The sequence below is a fragment of the Rhea pennata genome, chromosome 2, assembly GCF_028389875.1.
Source record: "Rhea pennata isolate bPtePen1 chromosome 2, bPtePen1.pri, whole genome shotgun sequence".
Lineage (NCBI taxonomy): Eukaryota > Metazoa > Chordata > Aves > Rheiformes > Rheidae > Rhea > Rhea pennata.
Genome location: NC_084664.1, coordinates 150,905,060 through 150,921,515, shown reverse-complemented (window position 1 = coordinate 150,921,515; position 16,456 = coordinate 150,905,060). Strand labels below are relative to the sequence as shown.

Here is a 16,456-nt window from a genome sequence, read left to right as displayed (position 1 = left end):
TCAAAGCAGTATACACTGAAAAGCAGAAAATGTAAGAGTTTGTAGGGACATAGGGCTTTCAGCATCGCATCTGATTGCAGTAGGAGCCCATGGCTATCTGGGAAGTTTTCGGAGGACGTTTCCATCAGGATCTCTATCTCAACTGACTGCGAAAATGGCAGCCCTTGATCTTTACCAGAAATCTATGAAGCCGAATTCTTAAAGACAGTTTAGTGCCCAGATCTCATAGAGGCCAATCACAAAGCTTAGGCAGTTAAGGATTTAGCCTTGGGTTCTTAGTGTATGTGTAAAGAGGGTAACCTGCTTAGCAGCTTGCGCAGGCCTGAGACGTGCAGACCTGTTTCTTAGGCTGCACCAGCACTGCGGCTAGCAGGGCACAGTTTCGGTGCTGCCAGTGCAGTATATTTTCTTGTTTTCAATTCCGTTTTGAAAAATGTAGCAAATATTGCCCAATCTTCCTGTCATTCAGCTAAGGGAATGAGGTAGTCTTTTCGCAGTTGGTAGTGTCTCACCGTCAAACTTTGGCACAGTCCTGCAGATAAGTCCATCAGCAGGCACTGCGAGATGGTAGTTTAAGAATATTTTTTGCAAACAAGGCACTGTATATGTGTGCATATATATAGTAGAATATATACACTGATACCACAGTAGAATGTATATATATTGGAATGTCACGTGATGTCAAATTGAAACAGTACTACATAGGTTTGAGTCAGTTAAAAAAAATTACTATCTGAACTATCTAAAGGGTCATTATTTTAGAGGCCAGAACTACTGTGGACATACTGAAATAACCATCACCAAGGGAAATACATACTATCAGGGCCCAACTAGCAAAACAGACTTTTTGTATGTTTATCCACTTGCTTTAAACAGAACTTAAGTGTTACTCCAGTGCTAATTCCAGCTTGTAGGGAAGCAAGTTGCCATTTTGAAGGACTTTCAGCTTCATATAGTTTATTTTTAAGCCAAAACTTGCAGCAACTCTTACTTAAAAAGAAATGACACGAGCTTACTGCCATTCTTTTGTAACTGAAAAAGAAGCACTTTTTTTCTGTCTTTATAACAGTTGTTCAGCACTTTGTTTACAGCGTGATACACAGTGACTTTGGAGGTGGGAGTTCTCTTACGGAAAATACAAGCTCTGTACGGACCTTTGTTTCACCAAATCCATACTGTGCATTAACCTTTTAGAAAACCGGCACAATACTGCCTGCTGTTGAAATAATTTTTCTCTTAAAAAAATAAAATAAAATGGGCAACAGAGTGCAGAAAATAGTGAGTGGTATTCCTGGCTTGTTCCCAGCCTCATCTGGATTAAGCATGAATCTCATCACCTCTCCAGGTGCCTTTCCAATGATTGAATGGGGATGCTGTGACTGAACCCCTTGGTAAAATGCTTTGAGATCTCATGAAAAAAAAGTGTTATTTAACTAGTAAGTAATATTTCATTAATACCACCAAGTGCTTTTAAAATCCAAGTCCAATTTGTTTCCATTGGTTTTCTGGGTACAAGATCAAGTTCATGTGGCATTCAGAGACCAGGAGCTTCTGATCGAATGAAGAAAAAGGGTGTGGGAGCTATGTATGGTCTTTATGATCATCAGTCACAAGCAGCTGGATTGTAACTGCTCTGGAACCAGCTTTTTCTTACTGTTAAAAAAAAAGAAGATAAGAACATGATGAGGAAAGTGCGTATCTACAAATATAATTTTCTTAATCACCAGGTCTTCACAGTGTGACCGAGAATTGTGTCTTAAGTACCCAAGGTTGAGTACTCAGTACCTACTGGAGTACCTAAATACAGGCCTTTATTTTCCCAAAGTGCTAAGTTCTAGTGGTGTTACCGAGCAAACATGAGCTACTGAGTTAGCCCAGCACTTTCTGAAAAATCAACCCACTTTTTAAACTGTCTAAACAGCGATTTAGGACCCTGCACTGTTCAGCTGCTTTGTTTGGAAAATCATGACCTTTTCTATTTTAAGAGCAGTGTCTACGTGTAGACGGCCCCTTCCCAAACCGGACAAACAAAAGACCAACAGTCCTAAATCTGTTAGCCCTAGAGAACGATGCAGATTGAGCTGGATTCTCTTCTGGGTTCTGCCTGTTTTAATCAATTAATTAAAAACTGTTAATTGTTAATTAAGCTCCATCTTGCAGGATTTTGAGATTATGTAACAAATATTCGTATTGCAGTATTGTCTTGAATCTCAACACGAACAAATTCCGCTGTGCTAATTACTTCTCTGATATAGAAAAGAATCATTGTGTGTCCCAGGGATCGCACAGTAATCCACAAGTACATGGTTGGTCTCAAATCTCAGGTTGAATTTGCGTGGGTAGCATTGGGGGGAAGTCACAGTACATCTGTAATGAAAACACACTAATTCAATGTTATGGAGCTGAGTGACAGCCAATGACCAGGGCTTGGTTTTGCAGTCACTGTGTAAAGAGAAACCAGACTATTACTTATTGGGCTGTTTAGCAGGCGTTCAAATGAAAGTGGCCCACGAAGCTATAGGAGAGCACACAGAGCCCCACTCAGAACAGAGCTGAAATAGCTGCAGCTGGCTCTAAAAGGGTTTGTTGTTGTTGTTGTTAGCAAAGGTGTTGGCACAGTTCCCATAACCACTGTGTACAGGATTATTTTTCCTTAAAACTGTGTTCATCTGTGCTTTTGAAACCACAGTTGTGGGTTGACCATCCCACAGGATGGTATAGTAAGCATGTTTTGGGGGGAAAAACATCTGTCTCCACACAAATTAAGAAAACTGTAAAAGATGCCTGCCGGCAGCAATCATATGTTTGTGGTTAGCACATTCCTGCTGCACTGTTAACAGGATCTAAATGGAGCATTCAGGATATTTGTAACTCATGGAGAAGGCCAATTAAGTTGGGTTTCTGGTTCATATTTAGTGGTGTCACTGAACCCACAGTAGAATCCCAAGAAAAATTCTCTGTTTAGGATTAGGGCTTTTTCATTTAGCTCTGTATATATAAAATAGGCACATTGAGAAACTCGGACAGTGCATTGATGTACAGATGAAGAAGGCAGCTGCTTATCCCCAGCTTGTCCACAGTCACCGTTCCTTGGAGGTTGTCACGTCCGAGTTCAAAGCCTGGGGAACTGCTAAGCAGGAAGGGATAGCCCCAGGGAAAAACAGTGGTGTATCTTTAATAGATTAATTACTTTTGCCTTTCTGTTCAGAATTCCTGTTGACATGTTAGAAGTGGGGTTTGATTGGCACGTGCAAATCCCCTTTCTAAGGATCAGTACTTTACAGTAGCATCAGTACAGGCATAACTAGGTGGATCCTACTATATTCAGCCACTGTAAAGGTAAGTTTTTGTGGTAGGTCTTCATACTAGTATCCTGCTTTTTAACTCTGTCAGTAAGCTAGGTAATAAATTTAGCCACCTAACAGTATTTGAGTTTCTGGAGTGAACATAATGTTTTTCCCCCTCCCCCATTTTTCTAGACTTATTGAAGTTCATTCACCTGATGCCAAGCACACCGTGATTCTAAGGAGTAAGGATTCGGCTACAGCCCAGGCCTGGTTCAATGCCATCCACTCCAGTGTCAATGATCTCATCCCCAGGGTGATTGCAGAGGTCAGAGACCAGCTGGGTAAAACAGGGATTGCTGGAAGTCGAGAGATTAGGCATCTAGGCTGGCTTGCAGAAAAGGTAACTAAAACATTCTTGTTTTCCTTTCTAAACTCTGTCTCTGTCTCTCTGATCCTGAATTCAGCCTTGACTGAAAGTGCGGAGGCTTAATGAGATTCTGGATTTTGATTTAGCTTTCATGACGACCTCTCTCTTAATGTGCCAAGTATTACTTGTGCTATTTTTTCTAATACCTGGAAGGTCCCCTGAGTCTTAGCTTCAGTACACCAATTAGCAAGGCTTTCCTGGGAGCTTGGAAGTCTCGTGATCTGTCAAGAGCATACATTTCTGTGAGCTGCAAAAAAAAGCTTGCTGGCTCCTCGTAGGTTGCTTGGTCTGTGGTCCGCCCCTTGCTGCATCCACCCGCAGGAGCTGGGCGCGGGCTGGTGCGTGAGGCTGCTCTCCGCACTGCGTCGGGGAAGCGTGCTGCTTGAATGCAACGCTGCGTTCGAGGGCATCCTCCCAGAGGGCAGATTCCCCCCCACTGAGCACGTGGTTGGAGCTTTTCCCCCCATCTTGCACAGTCTGAGTTTCCAAATACTTTGACGCCACAGTGGCCAGTGGCAAATAGTTTGCGAACCTGTGGCCTGTGGGAGGTGGACCTGAGAAGGCACAGTATCAGTATGAGATAATTTAATTCAAATCAGTACTTTCAGAATTTGTTTCCAGGTCTGTGCTAACAGATATGCCTGGATTGACTCCTGTAACAGCACTAGTATCGTGCCTAGAAATACCACCCACCCAAATACTGCCTGGGTGGCCATTCAGAGCACCTTGAGCTGGCTGCCTTCAAGTCCAAGATAAATGCTCACTGTGTATACACTATCCTCTCAACCCATGCATCCAGCAAAAGTGCATAAGGCAGATTACAGTTGCACTGTAAGGTATATTGTACAGATGGAAATAGGGGAGCCACAGGCACAGCTCCCCTATTTGCATCTAGCAGTCTTTGAGAGGACACGTTGTTGCTTTTCAGTAAAGTGTGGATCAGGCCTGCACTCATCCTAATGAGGTGAAGGTTGCAAAACTTTTTGAATACATTTTATAAATATTCCTGTTCCTCTGTCGAAGCTTACGGAACAGGAAAAACAGCAGAAATCTGCCTGTGGCTTAATCCTGTGGAGAATGTAAAATTGTGGGGAACAATCTCAGCTATTGGTTAAAACACAAACGTCTAAGGACATTTTAGCAGTGTTAAACTGGACAGCAATGGAGCCTTAGTCCTGCTTTCCCTGTTTTATTCATTTCTGTAAACTTCTAAAAACATAAATTTAATTGGCATTTTCTGTTTCAAAAGTCTCTCCTCAGAAAGGGTATACTCTGTAGCAGATCATATGTGTACCATATGCTTCATAAATCAACGTCATTTTGAGAGGACCTATCAGCATGCTTCTTTTGGGAGAATTCACTTCGTTTTACTATGAAGTGTGTGATCAATAGTGCTTTGTAGTGTGGTGAAAACAGAGAAAAGTGAAACTAAGTCCAGTTCCTTAGCAGCACAGCCACAAATAGGGCAGTTAAATAAGAACTGGAACTGAACCCTGTTCAAAAGTTTGGGAAAGCTAGTGTGTGATACGGTGCTGCTGGCGCAGAATAGCCCTTTTCATTTGATGGGCAAGGGTTTTCTGAGGTTAAGGCTGAATTGATTCTTTTAGGTGGAAGTTTTTATAGAATTATACCTTGTTGGTTTAACACTGTGACAGTTTCCTATTTTCATAATGTTTAAAGTAGCATTTCCTCATCTGGAAAGGTCGTAGCCTTAGCCTGCCCTCTTCATGGCACTTACTACGTATTCTCCAATTCTTACACTTCTTCCCCCTCTTCTTTTTGCCTTACGGGCTGAGATCTTCACGCTGTTCGTTCTGGACCAACTCACGATCCTGTTGAATTTAGTGGTAAAACTTGTGTTGCCTTTCATAGGGCCAAGCTGTGGTTCTGTGCATGTTCCAGGGTATTTAGAAAGCCTGTCATTGAGAATTAGCCTTGAGAGATTTGCAATGACATTGTAACTGAAAAGTCAACATGTTTTCCTCGCTGAACTAACCATCCAGAGCTCTGCAGTAGTAGCAGAGTGAGGTCAAAAGTTCCCAACTTCTACTTATTTTGGCGATCTGATTAAAAGGAAAGAAAATCACTACGTATCATAAAAACCTAAATTAAATTGTTTTATTTGATTGCTGGCAAGTGAGCTGTAAATCCTAGATGTAAGAAAGCTAACCTGCAGGGTTGGAGAGGGAGATGCAAGCATATACTGTCGAGAGGAGGTGCTGGAGGCAGCCGGGCTAAGTGCTAGGCACGGTGCACTTCTGAGATGCTCCCCGTAACAAAACTCTTCTGCCAAACCTGTGTTAGCTAGTGGGAAGAAACTAAATTCTATGGTGATTTTTGGAAGTGCACCAGGAATACCAGTTTTCTTCTCCTGGAGGGAACTTTCTTGCCACATCCACTGCTGGTTAATTTCTAATTTCTAGAGTTTAGAAAGCAAATCTGTGGGGGAATGGATCTTGTTATTAATAGCAACAAAATAAAACATGTGGCTTGTACTTCTCTTAAAATTATTAATATTTTTTCTGTGATTTTTGTGGCATCTCTTGTACTTTTTACATGGACTGCAGTGGGAAGAAATCTGAGCTCCATTTTGAAAAGCATCTAAGATTATAACTTGTAAGACAGCTTTTATTGTAACATATTGTGTTACTTATATAGCGTATCCTTATAGTGAACAAAATATATCCTCATAGTGAGCAAAATGGAATGACATTAACTGTGATGAATCCTTTTAGTTGCTTGGGAATGCAAAATATAATCCCATAGAAATTTCACTGTAATTTGCTGTGATTACTCCCTGTTTTCATTAAAGTATTTCCTGGTTTGACTTTTTTTTTATGTGTCTCTGCTCCAAACTTAGCTCTCAACTTCAACCTTTACATTTCTACAAAAATAGATTCATTAGCTAAGTCTCTCTCAGGTGGGTAACATTAAAATAAATAGTAGGTTATCTGAGGTACTTTGTAATTGTATGCTGGCAGAATTATTCCATGTACGGAGTACTTCTTCTCTATGGAGACAGCCCTTAAATAGTGGTGTTGAGTGTGAAGCCTCCTCTGCTGGGCCAGATCCACCTTGGGAGGCCCCTCACTTTGCCAGTGATGGGCACGAAGGGGTCCGTCTTCGGTGGGTTCAAGCACCTGCAGCCACGAGCTCTGCTAGGCTCTAAGAAAGCAGAGCACTCACAAGGAAATTATTGTAGGTAAAGAGGAAAACAGCCAGAAGCAATCATTAGAGATGCCAAACTCCCTGTTTTATTAAGATGCTAACCTTGTCCCAACCTTGACCCTCATGGATAGGGTTTCTGAAGCTGGCCAAGGGGCAGGGAGTTGTGTTAGTCACCAGTGTCCTAACGCTTTTCTGTTACCAGTAGAAATGTCAAGTGCCAGTTTGTAAGGATGTGTGCATGCTCTCCATAACCATTCCTTTCTTATATTTCTCTTTTCACTTCAGCAAGACCGGTGGGATTAACAAGTGTGTGAAGCAGGAGGGAACAGCTCCATTTGGGTTTTAATCTTTCCAGAACTTTATTTTTTTTTTTTTTTTTTTGAATGTTCCCTGTAAGGACACTTCTGATGACCTAATGCAAAAAAGAAGTTAATAATGGTATCCTAAGTGAGGAACTTTTCCATGTACATGTTAATTGTCCCTCTTCTTTCTAGGAATCCTTTCGATCCTTTCAGAAATGGGTTTTCACCTCCCTTTTCTCCCCTCTTCTGTAGCTCTGCCTAGGCAGTGGATTACAGAGGAGTTGAAATAGGCATTTTTTCTTTTCTCATCATATTTACCCACATACTGTGGAGCTTTCTCACAAGAAAATTTTGCTTTTGCACTAGCAGGCTAAAGCATTTAGAAAATGGTAGTTTATTTTTATAACTTTGTATGGCTGTTCCAACTGAACAAGGTATTATTGCGAAAAGTCTTATCTATATTTTGGCTCCCTTCATGCAAACAGAAGAAAGGAGTTCTGGCAAAAGTCTTTTTGTGGAGGTAGTTTTCCTCCAGCTCAGCAGAGTGATTGGCCATACAAGCAAAAGCATTACTTGTTCAAGGGGCAGCTGAATCTGTAAGCATGGCATCAATGCTGTAGCTAGGTCATTAAAAAAAATAAATTAAAAAAATAAAAAAAAGAAACAAAACCCCTTGCTCTGTGTCTCTAACTGTGCTCGCTGTGCCAGTGAAACTTTAAATGTAGACTTGGCTAAATGCAAAAGCACTTCTGCAGCCAGAGAACATTCTCCTTTCTGAATGTCAAATGTCTTAACAGACAATGGGTTTGTTAGAAATGGTCTCAAGGCTCCTTTGAGAAACTTAAAAATAGGAGTTGCTGCAAGTTGTCTTTTATAATGTTAATATTTGAAACTGCAGAGAAATTCTTCTCTTGGCGTTTCTCACTAGATCTTAACTCCAGCATTTTGCCCGTGTTCACATAGCTCTGTATGCTCAGCACAAATGTATTACTGCTCTCAAAAATCTCATGTGTAGATCATAGTGGAGAAAATACCTGATACTGGAGGGGAAATAACAGAACTCCAGTTCACCCTGCCAGTTTGTTTTCAGCTCATGGCACTATCTCTGAAATGAAAAGTGTGTTAATATATTATAGGCTGTTCAGTCTGCTCTACCCTTAGATAACCATGTCATTGTATTAGAATTGAAGTGTGAGACATGTCATAGCAAAGCGATCTTCTTCCATATTGAGCTCTATATTGCAGTTTTATATTTATCTTCCTGCTCTCACTCTAATTCTGAAGAGTGAGCAATAACAGTAAGATTGCGAGACATACAAGCTGTCCAAACAAGATTTAGTCAAATGACATGAGAGTTTAGCTGAGTCTTTTTTTTTCCAATATAAAATGAAGACTTTTTTTTTTAACCATTTCCTTTGCAAGTACGTTCATTGGTTTGCAAAACAAGTAGACAACAACAGAGCTACGTTGTTATTCTGATAACAGATACCGCGTACGGGTTTTCAAAGAGACGCTTCAGCTTTAAAATTTTTTATAATTATTGAATTCCTAGAACAGACTTGTAACAGCAGGCTGAAAACATCTTTGTAGAAAACACCGACCCATCAGGTAGATAAAACATTTGGTCTTTATTTAACGTCATCAGTTCTAAAGTTTGGCTTTAACCGCGCCCCTGCGACGCAGTGCGGAAGCAGAGCAGTGGCAAGACGGCGGCTGATGTGGCAGCTGGTTCGGCTCCGGGCCCGGGGCTGCTTGCGGCTCTCGCGCGGCAGCGGCGATCAGCGCGCGTCTCGCCCTGCGATGGGCCCGCGCACGGAGTGACCCTGGCAGAAAGCACGCTCCTTTTTGGGGCGATGATACTAGTTTTCTGCCGGTTTAGATCCCTGAGCCAGCTCACTGCAGGTTTTTAACAAATGCAAATTCCAGTGTAAGAGACGCAGTGGGAGCACGTTGCAAAGGTGTAGGGATGGGGACTCCCATTTTATTTCAGCAGCGTGTAACTCCTCGATCGAGTGAGCCGGCTCATCAGACTGCACAAACTGAACTAGTGGCATATTCAGGAATAAAATCGCTGTTGCGCTAATTCTAATGGCTTTGTTCTGATCCTGGAAACCACCTGTGCAGGTATGAAGCCTAAGTGAACTATAGATTGTACAGTGTCTTAATCTGTACTGCAAATAAATGTATAGTTTAACCAGCTGAATGGCCTGCTAGGTGCATTTGTGTTTGCTATGAAAACTGTTATTCAAATACCTAATTTCTTTGCAAGGAAATCAGATATGCCTAGCATGGTCTTCACTGCACTTTCTAGTCTTTACAGCTTTATTTTTCTTCTTTCAATCTCTGTTCTAATAATCATCTATGTATTTCTGTGTGTGAGTTTTTTTTAATGGATTTGTTTGAAAGATGATCAGGGAGAAGGGTCTTGTAATGTGCCCTCAAGATAATGAGTGCAAATACTACCTAACTATAAGGCCCAGGAAGAAAAGTAATTTGGTCCAGGCCTCCTTTTCTGAGAGGTTAGGAAAGGATTTGTATCATGACGTTGATAATACATAGACGATGGTAATGTTAAAATAATCTGATCTTTTGGAGGCTTCAGATATCTCAAATGGGAAAATCTTCTGTGTGTCCTAAATTAGTAATTGTACTTTTAAATCCTAATTATTTACTTTGAATCACTTAAGTAAAAACGATGAGTCCTGCTTTGCCTTGTGCTGCTTGACCTTGCAGCTAATTAATCCCAGAACTTATTTGTTTGCTTTGTAAAACACCCCAAGAGAGCGCCTAATTACATTAACAGTCTTCATTATCTGGGATAACGATCGGCCTGTTCTTAGGAAAGACGTAAACCTGAAATAGCATGAAGAGTAATTTCCTCTCCCACATGCAGTAAGGTTCCTCCGTAGGCCAGTTTTATCAGCACCAATCAAATGTGTCAGAAACATCAGTTCTTGTGTTGCTTCAGGTGCATCCAATAGATGGATATATTAAGAAAACTGACTAAAAATAACCATTTCTTTCACCGTGCTGTTAGGATTTTCCCATCATACATGCTATTTCTTCCCATGCTGGTGATAGCCAAGCAAATGATAAATATAAGTCAAGCAGAAGTGCTCAGTATAGAGGATGGGAAAGAAAAATAATTGTGAAGATTGGGGTGATAAATCATGAAAACTTTCAGGAATATGAGGGTAAATGAAAGGAATGAGTCTGAAAAACCTGAGCTTGAAAGTTAGTCTTTTGCAATACAGTTTAGTTTAAAAAGAGACACTACTCCAATCAGCTAATTCTGGAGCATTGCTAAATAGCTAAATGAGTGCTGTTGTGCCTGCATTAGCCTTAATGTGTAAACTTACTCTCACAGAATTTGAGCTGAAGTGTTAAATCGAGCCCTACACGCCCCATAGTCCTCTCCACAAGGATTGCATTAGTCCCAATCCCCCGGCCAAATTGCAGTACAGGTAATTTCACTCTGCCTGTGCTCCTTCTCCGTAAGTTTTAATTTAACTGACTTTAAAACACTCATATTCGTTTTGTTTGTAAAATACAGCACATTGCTATCACTGCTCACTTGAACCCCCGGAATGAGCAGAAAGATTTTTTTTTTTTTTTTGGTGCATATTGCTGTGAAGTTTTATTGTTTTATTTAGCAGCTGCGGTGCCAGCGGCTGGCTGCCGGCGGGCCCGCTGCGAGGGGCGGCTCTGCAGCGGGCTCCCCAGCACACCCCGGCCGGCTCCGGGAGAGAGGAAATGAGGGCGCAGAGCTTGGGAGGAGGAGCGCCAAAAGGAAACGAGGGCTTGTCTCTGCCTCCCCGGGGTACAGGAGCTGTTTCCGTGAGTTCCTCCACGCCGTCCTCCTGACGGCCACATGGAGCAGGCGGTCGGGCTGCACCCCCGTGTCCCCCCACCGACCGCCTGACCTGTGTGCCTAGTCTTGTCTTCTACATGACCCAGACCTGAGCTGCTGGGCTGGGTTTGGCTGGACGAGGGACTGCCCTGGGGTGTTTTGGAGCTTCTTGTTGTCTCAGCAGCTGAAGGAAGATGTGCCCAGCAGGACCCACTGCCCTTGTGCAGGTACCAGGTTGGCTTGCCTTTTGAAGCTCCACAACTGGGAAACATACTTGCATTCATGTTCAGTTGGAAGAAAGCTGGACACATATAGGCATGATGTGAAAGAAAGCTTTGATCCTTTTCCTTCAGAAGCAGGTGAAAGGCTGCCTTTTTTCTGGTGCTGGTCCATGTTGATTTTAAGCACTCGGAGGGCCACCAGGACTGGCTTCCACCTGCCCTGTTGTGTTTCTGCCTCCTGCCTTCGGCAGGCATGTGTGATCAGGCGGTGAACCAGAGCAAGCTGACACTGAGTTGACCAAAGAGACCTGACGTCTAGGGGCAAACTAGCTTTGGGGCTTACTCCGCTGAAATGGAGAACAGGGCCTGCGCAGTAGAAGCCCTGAGCTGAACAATGCTGTGGACCAACAGCTCTTCACAGACTCTCAGCCATATGAGGCAAATAGAATTAATCTTATGTCCCCAGGGCTGATTTACTGCTATTATGTGTCACTAGGATAAGATGGGGACTGAGAAAGACAGTATTTTGCCTTCCTGGTGCTTTTTCCTGCCAGGTCTTTCCATGTGGTGATTCATCCCAGCTCAGGTGGATGGCCTGGGCTACTTCTGTGCTATTTCTGTTTGCTTATTTGTTTGGATTTTTCTGCTTATTGGCTGCATTTATGAAGTCTGGAAGGAAAGCAATGTCCATCCTGGAAAAATCAACAGATTTTTCATTAAAACTCTGGGGCACGTAGTTGGAGAGCAAACACTTTGACAGACTTAGCATTCTTGTATTCCTATTGCTCTTTCCCAGAGGTAGATTTAGACTAAGAAATGTACCAAAGACCTGATTCGATCTCCTGGCTTTGGCAGAGGTTGGAGTCACCTTGGATTGAGTGGTTTCCAGGTGTATTGGGGTAATTTCACACTGACGCAGGGGTCTGTCTGGATGGAGGGGATGTTGGACCTGCTGCACTACCACATCCTGCAGGTGCCGGAGGAGAGGCTTTCCTTGGGACCGTGATGGGCTGGGAGCTAAGCTGCAGGTGAAGGAAAGCCCTCCTTGCTCCTCCTGCCAGGACATAATGCATGGGCAAGACTTGTAGTCAGCTGTTATGTTTCCATCCAGGTGAGTTTCCTCTGTTCCAAATGACCTGGTTCTCATTTGCTGTTGTTTTCTAATAACACCTAAGTTAAAAGTCAGAGGTGTGTTTGGTGTGTTCACCTTCCAGGAGAAGGGACAGGTCCATTAGGGGCACCTGGACCTTCAGGCTCTGCCCAACATGAATTCTTACCCTCCTCCCCACCACCACCCCCAGTCATCAGGTTTTATTTCTAGTGACACAATGCGCCCATTTCAGCTTTTTGATTAACAGCATGAATAAATAGATTAGCAAGCAGCAGGATAGGCTGTAAAAAAAGAAATATTCCCTCTCCCCTGCAGCCCTTCCCCCCAGCAAAACCCTTAGCTGTTTCCAGCTGAGAAAACTCCTGGCCAAAGTGGAGCCATTCCTGGTGAAAATGCCCTAATTTTGAGGAAAAAAGATTGCTTTTCCCCCTGTGTTAGTATATAGTGCTGCCACATCCTGCTGTCCCACTCAGCTTCCAGTCAGAGGTATGTTCCCCCTACTTGCAAGTGATTTTAGGACAGATTAGCTAGTTAATGTTTGAGGAATATTGCAGAACAGCTGAGCATCTCTGTTGGCAAAAGCAGAAGCAATATGCTTTGTATCCTGTTTTGCCAAACGAGCATTAAGAGAAAAAAAAATAAACACAGATTTTCTAAAAATACCTTGAAAGGAATCTCAGTTCTCTGTTGGAAAAAGAGATTGACCTTTATAAGAATAGGAGGGTTTAAAAAAAAAATAGTGGCAAGGAATAAGTTATCTGCACTATAGTTTTCACTGTGGCAAGGCATTTACTCAATGCAAATTCTACAAATTCAGTCCAGTTTTAATCCTCAACCTCAGTTTATGTAATAGGCTTCTAAGGCTATTAACACCAGCCTTTTAGCTTATTGTCATACCCTGTAAAAATAAAATTATACCCATGATACCGTGACAGCCCTAACAAAAATGTGCTATTAGACAATTATATTGCAACACAGCAACTCAGGAGACTGCAGGAAAGTATTTCTTTTATAGCCTGATTGTTATATCAATAGCATTTTTGACACTTTTGGTTTCTGAGGAAGAAAAGTGCATCATGATGCCATATGCAAAATGGCATAATTGAAGTACTGTTTTCAGGGCCCGACTGTGGCAAGAATGCTTGAGTTACGAGTGAAATCCTCCCAAGCACTGTGCTTAAAACAAATCCGTTAGCTGGAAAGGTCACTTGTAGCGTTCTTCTCTCTCCCACTCTTTTGCTGGTGTCTGTTTTGTTTTAGTTATTTTAAGACAGAAAATGTTTTGACATTGGAGTTACAACTAAAAGAAATAATGCTGCTAATAAAAAAAAAAAAAAAAAAAAAAAAAAACTTTCATTTTCTTCCCCCAGATCCTTCAACTCTGAAGATTTATTTCTGTCTGCAGAGCTATCCTCTCTGCTTAACTGGACAATAATTAATAGTGCACATCAAGATAATTAGTCTAAACCTCGAAGCCCATAGCTACCTTTAAGCTCTGCATTGTCTTTACTGTAACATAAATAAAAGCTTTAGCAAAGGACTGAAAAAGCAAATTGATAGTGAGGGAACCTCTTTGCCCTCTCCAAGGGGTTTCCTCCTCTTGTTTTTAATGAGGCCCATATTAGTTGTCATTCGTACCTTCCCTGATGAATAGTTTGAAAGAAAAGCTTTCTCTGCGCACAGCAAATTTGGTGCCAAGTTGCTGACCTTTGCATTTGGTAAGACCTCATTTGAGTCTCAGTCCCAAGCCCAAACATATTGTTAGATCAATCATGTTGATTTTTGGCTCTGATAGTAATGCACAGCTAATGAGTTGTATAGTGTACACATTAACCTCAGACCTGACAGTGCTAATGCCAGGCACGTAGCAAGATCACACTGGGGCTTCAGAAAAGACTTACAGTGCTGGCATCTTAATAGAAGGAGACAATTAAAAACTGTTGAGCGGTATCTCAGGTTCACTGCTTGTGGGATGTAGGATTTAATCAAAGGAGGAAAAACAAACCATCTTCTGTCTTTTTGAAAAAAAAAAATCAGCATCATAAAGGTGCTTTATGGACTGTGAAATAGAGAGGAAAGCCTGAATGTTTAAACAGTAAGCTAATGATTTTACTACCAAAAGGGAAGCCACTTTGGGGAACAGCCATTGAATACCGTTAGGCTTAACCTTGTCGCACAGATTACTGTGCAACGATTATCACGGCATTTCACAGAATTCCAGAGCAATGCTGTATTTTTTTTTTTTTTTTGATTGGTAGCTGCATGATACCTTATTCAGAAATACCTCAACAAGGAAGATTATTTGTCCTCACAGGTAACAGTTTCTAAGAACAACTGCTGAGTTAGCACAGTCAGCATCACTAGTTTCAGAAGCTGATGTTTCTGTTTTCTTATGAAAGTAACACTTCAATCAAAGTCGAAGGCGAATTTTAATCTTATTTTACAAGTTTATAGCTAGAGAGGGACCCTGAATATCAGAGGAATTGCCCTAAGTCTGACACATTCCCTACAGTTAGTGATGAAATTTGAAGATAGAGGTCCTCTAATAGAAGGTTCAGCCTTCTGTGCCTTGTTTGGCACTTGTCTGTACTGGAGCAGGAGAGGGCCGCGTTAATTTGGATGTGCACACAGCCCAGCTGTTACTCGTGTGATGCCAAGCTTGCAGAGTTCAAGCCCCAGGATTTAACCTCTACCTAGTAACAGTCCAGAATATTTTCCATGCAGCCCCTGTTAGGCAGTAGCTTACTGGCTGTCTCGTGGAGAGATGGACAAAAATCCCAATGGGCACAATATCCTCCTCCCTGCCATTTTCCTCACTTTGAGGATTAGGAAAGGAAGGAAGAATTGCACAATGATAACACAAAAAAGCATAATGTCCTGGATTAGCATATGCCCTAAACAGTTAGCTGCAGAGGAGAGAGATGCAGAGTCAGAATAAAAGTGATCTCCACAGGCCACACACAGTTTTATGTGCTCCTCTTGCACTATGAAAACTGATCAATAATGCTGAAAGAATATTACTGTCTGAAATAGAAAATCAAATCAAATCAAGTGGAAAAACTCAAAGTACATAGAGATGCAGTCTTTGATATTCACATTAGACTTTGGATGCAGGATAGGAAAAACAGCATGATATGAGATGAGCCAGCTCTCCATGGAGCACAAGCTTCTGTATCAAGGCAATCTGATGCAGAATGAGAGGGTCATTGGGTAGGAGAATCCAAAGCAGGATCTTCTGGAAGCATGAAGCTCTCTAGATGTACGGGGAATTGCCCTGTACTTGTATTGTTCCTGGTAGAGCTCCCCATCAGTAAGCAGCAAGTTCATCTTTACCATGTCATGGAGAAGTCGGTCATAAGGGAAGTGAAGTGGCCTCACACTCACATGTGAGGTATCGGGGACGTTGCCTGTCACAGATACCATAACTGTGAAGAAATTAGGTATTGCTTTAACAGACCTGACCTGACAGCAGGACCTGTTGCAATGACATTTTTTTTTGCACAGCACACAGAAGTAGTGCAATTTAAGCAGAGATATGGTAAACAATCTTTAGAAATAACTACAAAATAGGATCCATGGAAAGCTATGCAGTCCATTTTAGAGCAGGTCACGCTGAAATGTCACCTGGCGTCATGGCTATTTCTGCGCTAATGGCGGCATTAAATATTTTTCTCTTGTAACCCAATTTAGACTGACAGGCAGTTTGTTATGTTTTAGAAATAAGCCTTTTTTTCAGAAAAGTCGGGTGGCCGTAGGTATGAAAAGCACCAGAAATTAAACCTGTTGGTGATGGGGATGAGAAGAATCAGAAGAAGCTGGTGAAAGGCAGTGGCACCCAGACCGCACACTGCTAAGAACAGCAAGCCGTCTTGTCAGCACGCGTGAATGCGGTGGTTTAATTCCATCAGCTTCAGCAAAACACACCCGTTCTTACCAGCTGCGATTCCAGGACTCTTGCAAACTTCCCTGGAGACCTGGTTAAGCAGGTTGCAAGATTTTTTTTTTTTAAGTGCATGTTCCCCTCTTTGCCCCCACCCCCCGCCCCCGCACACACACACTTTGGAAGGGTAAGTACCAGGTTGCATGATGT

The 16,456-nt window shown here is 42.1% G+C and overlaps 1 protein-coding gene across 2 annotated transcripts in view; it reads left to right on the top strand.

The window, feature by feature from the left end:
• SNTB1 (syntrophin beta 1) overlaps positions 1–16,456 on the top strand; it is a 120,364-nt gene that overhangs the window by 72,248 nt on the left and 31,660 nt on the right. For both annotated transcript variants that reach the window (XR_009957715.1, XM_062570582.1), the window contains exon 3: positions 3,480–3,687. Coding sequence is in view for 1 of the 2 variants with exons in the window: in XM_062570582.1 (XP_062426566.1) it covers positions 3,480–3,687 (208 nt within the window). In the remaining variant the exon portion in view is untranslated. The remainder of the gene's footprint in view (positions 1–3,479; positions 3,688–16,456) is intronic.